We start from the raw sequence: 13,098 nt of genomic DNA on the forward strand, positions 1-13,098 counted from the left end.
GAGCTTAATAAATTTTTGCTAGTTGGCAACGCAGATTTGCCCTGTCAGAAGTCATACGGAGCTAAATCAGGCAAATACGGTCCAGCATAGAAAAATTTATGAAGCTACCGGGCTGCTACCGGATCGAAAAGCCATCAATTAGATCGATCATGTTGTGATAGATGAAAGTCACGTCTCCAGTTTTTTAGACGAGCGTACGCTCTAAGGTCCTAACATCGACTCGGACCATTCACTATCTTGTTGTAGCGATAAGCGCCCGCCTCTGTGCAGCAACATAAGAAATGTTCGACGTTGAGAAGCTGCAGTCTCAACAGACATCCGAGCGATTTTCTACTCGCCTTGCACTCCTGCTCTTTGAGGGCACTCATCAGCAACAGTATTCCAAGCTCCTTACGTACAGCTGCAAATGAAACCATTGGTTTCGGGAAAATGCAAAAGAACAGCTGATACGATGAGGATTGCCGTGTTGCAGTGAAGAGAAAACAGACTGCCTACCTCACAACATTCAATCGACCACAACACGTGCGGGATGGGATAGATACCGATAGTTGAAGAATGAGGCGAGGCGCATTTGTAGTCAAAAAAAGAAAGAGAAAACCGGAGCATACTCTTGTAGAACCCCAGAGGGACGTTCCATTACAGAGGGCAAGACGAAATCTCTCTTGTCATCAAACAAACAGTCGTCGCACTCGCGACTAGGCACCCACTTCACTATTGATAGTCATAACTTCGAAGTTGTAGATAATTTCGTCTATCTTGGAACCAGCATCAACATCAACAACAACGTCTGCCTGGAAATCCAACGCAGAATATCTCTTGCCTACAGGTGCTACTTCGGACTAAGTAGACAATTGAGAAGTTAAGTCCTCTCTCGACGAACAGAAACAAAACTCTATAAGTCATTCATTATTCCCGTTGTGCTATATGGTGCAGAGGCATCGACGATGACAACATCTGATGAGTCGACGTTACGAGTTTTCGAGAGAAGGTTCTGCGGAAGGTTTATTGTCTTTTGCGCGTTGGCCACGACGAATATCGCATTCGATGGAACGATGAGCTGAATGAGATATACATACGACGGCATTGACATAGTTCAGCGACAGCGGCTACGCTAGCCAAGTCATGTCGTCCGAATGGACTACTTCAACTGATGAAACTATTAAAAAACTAAAGGATATGGCGCCTGAGAGATGGGCGTTTTGTGGATATTTCGGGTATGAAACGCGTTCTTGTTCGACTCCTTCTTATAAAGCTGAATTTTTCCACAACCACGACATGCAGTTTATGAGTTTGACATGCAAACAAGTCGACAATCCTCGGAATGGAACCCGTTTCAGTCGATCGAAGAAATAAAATATAATTCGCTGAAGGCCATTTCAAAAGTGCTTATGAAAAGTGTTTCAACGACTGGAAAAATCATTGGCATAAGTGTATTACATTTGATGGGGATTTCTTTGAAGCCGACAAATAAATATTTATGAATAATTAATTATTTTGCGTTTTATTTAAAAATTTTGGGTACTTTTTTGTCAGAATATATATATTCAACTACACTAAAATACGACGTAGTTGAGTAATACATATTCAAGTAGATAGTGTTTTGTTGATAAAAGGTAGAATCACACTTACAAAGTATATTTTTAGTAATCATATGAGTAATTAAATAACGAATTCGACGAATTGTCAATAATGTGTAGCCCCGGCATATACTTTAATATAGTTTGAGAAATAATAGCATATAATTATCTCTTAGTTTCATAGTTTGGACAACATACTATATGCAAGTATTTATGAATGTGTACAGTTCTTAAAATTATTTAAGAATTAATGCAATAATCACTTTGGGATCGAAAATCGGAAGTTCATCTACGATATATGTATATATGTATCATGCAACAACATATGTATGTTTGTATGAATGTACACTTTAACGATAGGTGAGTGAATTATTTTCGCGTCAGCATATTGCACAAGCTGTCTCTTCGATTGATATCGGTTAATAACTGTCTGGGTTATGAGTAATATTACAAAAAAAACCGGTGTCTTGTGAGTATTTCCAACGAAGTTGTCGAATTCGTAATCAGGCGAAGCACTTTACAAATTAATTATTTTTAAAACAAAAAACATAAAAAGCCAAAAATTATAACAACACAAATACTAACATAAATACAAGAAATCTGAATCTTATAGCAGCCAACGTTCTTGAAAGTGAAAAACTGTTATAAGATACTCAAGGCAATTACTTATGCATGATTATACAGCAAAAGAATGCTGCCACTGAATGGCCTCAATGAAATCACTACGTACTACGTTCAGGCAGCTGATATGGTGGAAGCCAAGTGAACACGTGATATCAAGTGTATTCTGACTATTAATTCAAGTGACCACTCTTATACAAAACATAGCCTATCACATGCATGTGTTTATCTAAGAAAATATATCCATCACACCACTCACAAACGCAAAACTAGGAGCGAGCGGTCGGAGGTGCAGCCTGATAGTCACACGGTTATTTAGTTTTTCGGTGTCCAGACCATGTAGGAAAAATGCAGCAGTCATTCAACCAATTAGTGAAAGTTAGGAATTCGCAAAGAGAGAAGTTTAGAGATGAAATCACTCAATGTTATTTCGAAAAGAAATTAATTTGCCAAATAACAGGGTTTAATCCCAAAGTATGCAAATTTTATGTTTAGTCCACATTGTTGGCATTAAATTTTGACGAAGTAGTTTTAAATTGCAAATTCGGAATTAAAAATTTAAATTTTACTTTTTTTAATTTAAAGTTTTTTATGTAATTGTTTTTATTACTTTAACATGTTTTTTGAATTTTTTCCGGAATTTCGGATTAGAAATTTGAAAATTATTTTTATTAAAATTTTTTTATTAACTTAACATTTTTTTTAATTTTTCAATACGGTACTTGAGATTATATTTTTTCTGTTCATTCGGTTTTTGTATTAAAAATTTGAAAATTATTTTTAATTAAGAATTTCTGGATTACAAAAAAAAAAAAATTTTGCAACCTTGCCATAAATATGTATGAGTGCGTTCCGCGTATATTAGAAATAATCCGTCTGGTGGCGGTGCCACTAGACGAATTTTTTTTTTTTCAATTTAAATTTTTCTGGCAATTCGGTATTTGCGATTAGAAATTTAAAGATTATTTTCCGCAGGTGCCACTAGACGAAAATGAAACAAATTTTTTCGACATTTTATTGTTATAGTCACCAAAACAAAATTATAAAAAAAATAGTGTTATATAACGGTCTGGACTAAATTAAGACAACAAAGTCCAAAGGAGTACATACAAAAACCCATTTGTGAAAATGAATCGGGCATACTAGGTGAATATGTCGATGCGTTTGTGCTCGTCACATTTCATTCTTATTCATATCGCCGGAACTGTTCACCGTTGACGGCATTACTCGCGCCCCTTTGGCGCCAAATATATATATTTACACTATATATTCCATACATATGTATGCATGTATGTGTGCGTATAATTTATACCGTAGCGTAAGAATTTAAGTCGCAGTAGAGAAAATACGCTTAATCCACTTGTCCGACGACTCATATATGTATTTTTGGATAGTAATTTGTTTGATTAATTTATTGAATTTGCCGTGAGAAATGCTAACTTGAGTGCGGCTGGCGCGTAGGCTGCTGCTTCCTCTACTAATACTATTGCGCCGATGTGGGTACACTGCGCCATGCCCTTCAGCGCGCCGCGTTGCCCTACACATGTGAACAATCGAGTTTGCTTTAGCTCTCAGTTGAGCTTTAAAAATGCGACGCACAAGTTAAATTGCCAAAAACAAAATAAAAATCAAATCAAATTTTTGATGGCAAGTCAAATATAGTATATACACTTACATACACACGTACGTATGTGTGTGTGTATATGTGACTGATGGCTTGCACTCAAAGTCACACTAATCAAAAAATTTTGCATATTGATAAGACAGGCCCACTTCTGCTGCCAGGCCGTGTGCATATGTATGTGTGTGTGTATTGTGAGCAATGATTTCGTTTTGTTTGTGTGTGTGTTTGTATTGAGGCATATAAATTAATTTCAATTTTGATAAATTTATTTATGATGCCAGATTACTGGGGGTATATTAGAAAATATCTGCGGCAAAAAAACGAATTTCGTACATCTACATATATACATGCAAACATACATACATATTTGTATATCAGCGAGTATATCAATTCATTTATTGCCATTTAATTGACCACAGGGGCGCGTCAGTGGACAGCGCTCGCTCATTATACTACATACATACATACATTCATATTTATAACGGCATAATAGGTGATGACAGGCATAAAATATGTGTATATACTAGATAATTTTTAATAAAACACTTGTTGTGTGCATAAATTAAAATGTATATGCAAATTATTTTGAATATTTTAATTGGCATCGCTCTTTCCACGAAATTTTAATGTCACATTCTCACATGATCCAAATATGTTATTTATTACTTTTACTTTTGTTTTTGTTTTAAAAATAATATAATTTAGTTAAGTCATTTTGCCGTCCTGTTTTTATACCCTTGCAACCTGTTTCCATAGAGTATAATAGTATTGTTCACCTAACGGTTGTACGTAAGACCTAAAACTAAGCGAGCTAGATATATATACATACATATATTATATACAAATGATCAGGGTGACGAGAAAAGTTGAAATCCGGTTGACTGTTCGTCCGACCGTCCGTGCAAGCTGTAACTTGAGTAAAAATTAAGATCTCTTGATGAAGCTTGGTATGCTGCTTTTTTAATAAAACAAAATTACGAGTTCGTAGATGGGCGTAATCGGACCACTGACACGCCCACAAAACACTATTAACCGAAAACCTATAAATTGCCACAACTAAGCACTAAAATAAGATATAGAAGTGTACAGCGCACAGGCGATCGCAGTAGCAAGTTGCACCTGTAGGCAAAATTTTTTGAAAAAAGAGGATTGACCCCGACCTCTAATAACTTTAATGTACATATCTCCCAAACCACTTAAGCTACAACAACCCAATTTGCTGAGCACAAATCCTGTAAGAACTTCTACCCACAGTGTAAAAATAGATGAAATCGGATGATAACCCCGCTCACTCTCCATATAACGGTACGGTTAAAAACTGGTAAAACCGAGAGAAATCAAAAACTAAATACGCCAGAGACGTTAAAATTTACCTCCGATATGGAATGAGAAGGCTTTATGGAATTTTTGGTAAGTGACATTCTTCACATATGCCCATGTTACCGCGCAAAAATGGGCGAAATCGGACTACAAACACGCCTACTTCCCATATAACACAATTTTAAATTCCATTTGATTCTTTCACATCAAGAAGTAATAAATATAACGGTATAAAAATTTGCACGAATAATGCCTTCAGTGTATACCACCTTATGAACAAAAATTGTTTAAATCCAACCAAAACTGTTCAAGCTCCTGGGTACCAAAAATGTCGACCCCAGTATTGATAGTTGACTTTTGACCGAAAATATCAGTCAATGTATGGGATATACATTTGAAATTTGAGGAGAATCCTTTCCTTGCAATAGTATCTCTGTGAATCAAAAATGAGTTGAATTGGGTCAATACTTCTCTGAGCCCCCATATATCTAATATAAAGATTTTCGAACTTCTGGGTGACTTTATGCTTCATATATCGGCCACAGAACGTATTTAACTCATAACAGTGTCTCTTTGTGCCAAAAAAAAAATAAAATTGGGCAAAAACTTGACCTACCACCATATAACTAATATCAGTATTTGCGAACATCCGCTTGACTTTGCTTCATATGATTGGTGAATATGTCGGTCAACGTATGAGCTATACATATATACTACTATACATATATCTATATATAAAATTGCTTAGTTTCCGATCCTGTGGTTGACATTTTACACCTTAAGATATTTCTATGGCTTTGATTTCTGCAAGTTTCAAGAGTATAAAATGTTCGGGTGCACCCGAACTTAGCCATTCCTTACTTGTTCTTGTTTAACACTATAGCTTGTACATAAGTAGAAAATAAAAAATGTAAGTAGTTTAAAGCTTATCGCACGTTTTATTTAGCTCTCACACCTGGTGATATTGTGAATGATATTTTTTTTAATTTTTCGGTGACGTCAGCTTACTTGACATTATATTCAATGCTTTCACAACCGTAATCAAAATCAATAAAATGTGCTAATATACGACTAGATGCTTCCAGCAATCATTTATCTGCGCTCTTACTTAGATAGTTTCACCCTAATTTCCGCTCATGGCTAGTCTAGGATTTTTAAAAAATCGATTTTTTTGAATTAAAGTACACAATAGAACCCTAAAAACGTTATTCAATCTACAGAAGAGTGAAAAAAGTTCTGTCCAACTCGTAAAAGTATTTACGGATTTTGTTCAGTCAGGTCCTTTTAGCCATTTGGCCTTTTTTAACAGATCAATTAAAAAGTCCCCATGGATGGCGCTACTAGAATTAAATCCATATGATTATAAATTTGACAGCTATCGGATCATTAGTTTGTGAATTATATCATTTTGAGTGAAGCAACTTTTATTGTTGTGTTGGATAAAAAGGAATTTCGCATATTAATAAAATATTGCTTTTTGAAGAGATAAAATACAGTTGAAGCAAAAACTTGATAACGAGTTTCCAGACACTGCCCCAGGAAAATCAACCATCAAGGATTGGTGTTGGTAAAATGAACATCGAAGACGGTGAACGCATTTGACAACCAAAAGAGGTTGTTACCGACGAAGACATCAAAAAAGTCCACCAAATAAATTTGGATAACCGCAAAGTGAAGTTGTTAGAGATAGCAGGCACCTTAAAGATATTACTGAACTGTACATCAAATCATTCATGAATATTTGGCATCTCACTTTTGACCATAAGATACGAGTTGACCAGTGACGAGTTGATGATTCGGAGCAGTGGGAAAACGCTACAGTCGGCCTTGCCAGCTTAAGGTTGAAAAAGGTGGGATCATCAACAGCGACTATTACAAAGTGTTATTGGAACATTTGAAGGACGAAAACGCTGAAAACGGCTGCATTTGAAGCAAGCAAAAGAAACGTTGTTTCACCAAAAGAATGAACAGTGTTACAAGTCAGTGTAAACGATGGCAAAAACCCATGCATTGGGCATCGAATTCAACGTATTCTACAGATCTGGCCTCCAGCAACTATTTCCTGTTCTCACATTTCAAAAGAACGTTCACTAGGGAGACATTTTCGTGGAATGAAGAGTTGATCGTCGAAACTGTATCACCCTTGAAGGGAACAATGTTCAATAGAAAAACCAAATTTGTGTTCTACTATGGTAGGCCGTGGACTTTTTAATAGGTAATTTTACTAGCAAGTTTTTAAGATCTCAGTTTGGTTTTGTTTCACATAACACGAGTTCTTCTTCGAAGTCCGCTTGAATAAGGTATTTCTAAAGATAGGAAGGTGTTGACAAAACTGAAAGAAAAAACAAATCGACGGCTGACAATTGCCACCTAGAAAAAATGCAGTATTGCATGACAGAACAACGTGTCCTCAATATTGAACAATATTTTAAAAAATAGGAAGCTTGGCAGTTCGAAAATTTCATAGAAAATATGATCGGAATAGTGTTTTAACTTCGTCAACGGGGAAGATTAATTGAAATGGTGCAAATTAAATTTTGGGACACTCTATATATATCAAAAAATCAAAGTAATAAAAAAATATATTTTTTTGAAATTCATGGTTGGATATAACCTCGTAATATATTCATATCATAGAAATCATCAGAAAGATCATACGAGTTTTAGTCATTGTAAATAACTAAAAGGTAAACAGTTGAGTCATAAAAACTGTCATTTACAGATGCTGGGGGTTAATACATTGCTCAATAATTGAGAAGCCCTACAAGTTTTATGTCTGCATTTAACAAGAGTCTGCCAAGGGGAGGGACTTCAAGAACTCATTGTCTATTTACAACACAAATTTTTTTTTGTTTTAATTTTACAAAGACTTATGATAAAATTATTCTTAAAATATTTAAAATTTCAGTTTAGCGTACAACATACAATATTACTTATTGGAAATAAAACATGTAAAAGAATTTCAAACTATTCATTGTCTCACTGCACTTAGTTTTAAGTCATTCTCATTTCCTGGAATTTTTTGGTTGAATTCCAATGGTTTCCGTAATAAATAATGAATAATTATTCGTAGAGTGATAAGACGTAGACGGCCGCTTACTTTATAAGTGCCTTGTGAAATTTTTCTTTCAAATTGATTTATATTAATTATTATCATTTTAGAGTATATTTTTCCATCGATTATTGAAGGCTACGTGATTTCCAACACACTAAAGTGCCCAAATTGGGAATTTTCCGAAGAACTAGTCACTTTTAAGACGGTCACGCGAACTTTAGCTCAAAAAATGCGTAGTCATCATTACAAGAAAGCTGTAATACAAATATGTGCTATGGTGTTCATGATTAGCGTTATTAACACAATGTATTAAGTATTTGTATGTCTATAATATTTAAGAGAACAGCATCAATAAGTAAAATGTTACGTGTTGTGCTTGCAGTGTACACAGGGTTTAGCATGCGTATACGTAACATTAAAATGCTGGACTTTCAAGAAATTTCTTTTTTTATTATCTCAAAACTTTTTTCACATTTTTTAAAATCTTAAAAAAACTTTCTTCAATTTTTTTAAATTAAAAAAACTTTCTTCTTACTAATTTAGTCTTAATATATCCATTTTATAAATTATTTTTCTTAACATTTCTTAAAATCTTAAAACAAAACTTTCTTTTTACTAATTTCAGTATAGTTTAGTCTTATGTTCTATATTATAATTTCTATGAATTTTTAAAATACAAAATAGACCTTGGGTTACAGGTTAGTGTTAAAGTATTTGAAAATGGTAAAAAGTGTAAAAAATCATTAAATAAGATGAAACCCAGATAAAATAATAAAAATGAAAGAAAGAAGAATTAGCGGTGGAACTGAGGAGAAGAGGAAGGAGAGTTTGGTTGAATTTTTATGGATTAAAATCGGTTTAGCTCGATTAAGAGAGTCCTATGGAGCTGCTACTACGAAATAAGTGGTAGATAAATAACAAAAAACAACAGCTTTTAATCGTTTAGTGGACTCTGCATTTTCATTTCTTGAGAAAACGTAAGATATTTTATTGCAATATCAGAAATCAGATTTCAGTGATCGCCCTTAAATTTTATTTTTATTATTATTTTTATTTTATCTACCTCTTCCTAATGCTTTTTATACTACTATGACTTTTTTCTTTCAAAAATTATAGAATCAGGTCTATTACAAGTATTTTATACATCATAAGGAAACTTGCTTTGACAAATTCTCAAAATATGTTTATTGCCAATAATTCTATACATTACAAAGAAACCTCAAACATTACCAAATTTCAACACAATGTATGAATAGCTTCTAAAATACTACCGGAAGTGAGGTCAATACAAAACAAAAAAAAATGTTGACATTTCTTCGCCCACGAATGATTAATGTGCCACTGCCTTATATAAATATTTGGTCAGATAACAGTGCTACATATTATTCCTTTAGCTAAAAAATATGTGCCTAGTACATAGCTATGAACATACTCGTATATTTACAATGGACTTAAATGTGGTAGGTTTGTGCTGAAGTTTACTAATCCAATTTCCTCGCTGATAACACCGTTCAAAGTAAACGTATGCATAAACGTGTGGAAGCACGTACATATGTATGTCTTTAAGCATTATGGTTCTCATTACGTGTACACTTATGGGCTCTAGACACGAGATAACACCATCACGTGATATACTATGTTCACGATTTAGTATAACGCCTTTTTGGTCTCAGAACGGCTCATGTGTGCACAATGCATACACTTGTATGTATATATGTTATATGTTTGTGAGTATGTATGTACGCCATACATGCACCTACATCGTTATAACTAGACAATTTCGAATCATAAACGAGCAGTAGTTGTTAGCTTAGCATGATAAGAGCGTATGCAATTACTTATTTCAAATGCTCTGCACCGTTTTCCTTTCATGTCTGTAGGTATGTTCGCAGCCAATGGAAATTGAGGCAAACTATGAAAATGTTGTCGTAGGTCATTGACTAAATACTAGCAGAGATATGTTAGCTGCAGCCGTTCATGGACTTTAGAGCATATGTGCATACGTTCTTGACTAAATTGAATGCTGATAGTGCAAAAAATTTATAAGTAACGTGTGTAAATGTTGCACATGCACACATACATACATATATACACATCGAGTGTGAATTATGGCGTTAATGTATGTTAACGGCAATTTGCGTATTATAAATTTAATCTAATTTCAAATAAAATAATTTAATCACTTTAAACAAAGCAATAGAATATGCAACTGATTATTGCAGTTGTAAGAGTTTAGATAATTCGCGATGAAATGTTTGTTCTTGATAAGTATTTTAGCATTTGTTTCGTAATATAAATTATATAATAATTGAAAAAAATCATATGTCTCCGCTGCATTATAGAATACACGTGATGTATCGAGGAAAATATTCATTCCACCCAATAGAGAAAGGTTTTGAAATCTGTTTCAACAACAAAAAAAATGTCTAAATTTATCGGAAAGCCGTTAAGAATGTCGTCTATCTGCGGGGATTGCTATATTAGATTTTTCTTGCATACTTATATCTATTGTAGACATAACTATGTAATCATTTGATCAAAAAAAGGATGGTTTACAAGATATCTAGCCACCAACTCTCTCATCTCGCCGTACGACGTGAAACTCCGGGAAACTGATCACATTAAGGGTCCCAAAGAGGCACATTGTGAAATCCTTACTTGCTTCGATTGCATCTCTGATCACTTTGTACCAGTGCCTCGTGAAGCCTATTCCTAGCAGCATCTTTTCCGCGCAAATACCCCCGACAGATATGTTGGTGAAGCGGAGTCGCTGAAGAAGAGGCGCAGTGTGCTTTCGCACGGGTGGATCGAAGGTCGATGGGAAGGCTGGAGGACAATCGGGAACTCTCAATCTCCCATCTGCTAATACCACTTAAGTGGCTTTTAAGCAGAAGTTGCAGCCATCATGGTAGCAGCACATGCACTTCCACGAAGTGGGGCTTCTTTCAAAGAGGTATACATCCACTCCCATGACAGAGCTGCCATACAGGCCTTGAGCTCGTGAACAGAGAGCACAAAACTAGGCAAGGACTGCGATACCTCATTAAGAGTCAACTTGTCAGGATGACTAACAACGATGAAATCGTCGGAAATTGTAAAGCCGAGTGCCTACCCATACCCAAATTCCATCTGGATGAGTACAAGCAGAAGTTCCTCTGTCTTCGTGCATTCGGGTGCTGGGCTTATGGGCCTTACATGAGCTCAGCAAGCGTTGGACAGCAACCAGCATTTGTGGAGTTGCCAAAGCCTTTTGGCCCAGAGTGGAACGAAATAAGCCTATTGAACTGCTAGCTCGTTGCAAGGCTCAGATCGCCGCAATGATAGGTGTCGTAAGTAGACACTGTCCCTTTGGCACTTAGAGAGTTAGTCTAAGGATTTTGGAGAACGAAATTTGTCGGAAGATGAAGTTGAAACATTTAAACACCTTCCTTCACTTTGGCCATATTAAGTTTGATTGGCTGGAATTGATATTAACAGCCTCAGTATATTTATGGCAGGCTGTAAAAGTCGATATGCGACGGCCTTTTCGATATAACTCTAGTAGTTGTGGGCATCACAACAGATAGGAGCCGCTAGCTGTCCAAGTGGAATTATTCGTGGCCACAAGAGAAATCAACAAACCATCGTCAAAAAAAATGTTCATAATTTGACCGCAAAAGTAGATGATACCCATAAGCAACGAAATATGTAAGTAATTCGGCGCTAAAAATAACTTATTCATGAAACATGAAAATTTCTAAAATAGCTGGCTTAAATATTTTTTTCTACAATTATACATTTGAAAAATGTAAAATGCACAAAAAATTTCCGTAACATTCTATCTTGATCGAGTTAACATTTCAATGTAGTCTAAACGGAAAATAATAACATTTTTGAATACTTTGTTAACATTATGCTCATTACATTCTCTGCTATGACTGCTCAGATTGCCATGCATTATTGTAGCCTACTTTCAGGCTGCAGATGTTAAGCATACAATCGCTACGTGGAAAAAATTACCACATAAATTTTTTAGCTATAGATATAAGGAAACATATATGGAAACACTAAAAAATGAGCTCAAAATTAATTTAGTTATTTTCAAAAAATTAAACAAATTTAAGCACCACTTACCATGATATGAAACAGTAACGAATGATATTTGTACGCAGGTCTCAGTACAGCCAATAGGCTTCAGTGTGCGCACAAATTGGCCATCCTGTATGGTATACACGTTTACAGTGCCGTCCTAAAACATAAAAAGCAAACAAATAAAATCAGAATACAACATAAGTCAAATTGCGGCAAATTTAGGTAAATTACCAGTGAACCCGAAACGACCATATCCAATTCAGTATAAATCGCGACACTCGAAATGGCATCATCGTGACCGTAGAGTGTGGTCAATGGTTTGGGCGAGAATGCATTCTGCGTATTCAGCTGTGTTATCGCCTGCAAATGGGCCTGTCCAGTAAGCGCGTGCATTGGAATGTTTGTGCTGGCCGGCACATTGCCATACTGCTGAGACTGTATGCTCCAAACAATGCAGGTACAATCACGCGAACCGGTGACTAAGTAAGAGCCGCAGTTGTCCAACGCCAGGCAGGTGATGATGTCTAGTAGAAATGCAAAAAGATTTCGACTGCTTAAAAGGACAAGGGGTAAAAGTTTCGTTAACATACCTAAGTGCCGCGTTACAGAGGCTACTGCTTTTCCCTTATGTAAATTATAGACACGCAGCGAGTTATCCCAGATGCCGCCGGCATACAATAGCTTGCCATCTGTGCTCACCGCGAACAGTTGTGAGTGTGGATGTTGTGAGGGATGGAAGGGGCCAAAGATGCGTTTGCGGTTTCTAAAAGAATAAAAAAAATATAAAAAATCAAACAAATAGAGCTTTAAATACTTTTTAGATTATAGAA

At 35.4% G+C, this 13,098-nt stretch overlaps 1 protein-coding gene across 2 annotated transcripts in view; it reads right to left on the minus strand.

Moving 5' to 3' along the window:
* Positions 1-13,098, minus strand: part of LOC120778928 (neurobeachin-like protein 1) — a 101,359-nt gene that overhangs the window by 13,493 nt on the left and 74,768 nt on the right. For both annotated transcript variants that reach the window (XM_040110973.1, XM_040110975.1), the window contains 3 exons: positions 12,859-13,031; positions 12,500-12,792; positions 12,311-12,425 (listed from right to left, as the gene is read on the minus strand). In XM_040110973.1, coding sequence (XP_039966907.1) covers positions 12,311-12,425; positions 12,500-12,792; positions 12,859-13,031 — 581 coding nt within the window. The remainder of the gene's footprint in view (positions 1-12,310; positions 12,426-12,499; positions 12,793-12,858; positions 13,032-13,098) is intronic.

Source organism: Bactrocera tryoni, chromosome 5 (assembly GCF_016617805.1).
Source record: "Bactrocera tryoni isolate S06 chromosome 5, CSIRO_BtryS06_freeze2, whole genome shotgun sequence".
Classification (NCBI taxonomy): Eukaryota; Metazoa; Arthropoda; class Insecta; order Diptera; family Tephritidae; genus Bactrocera; species Bactrocera tryoni.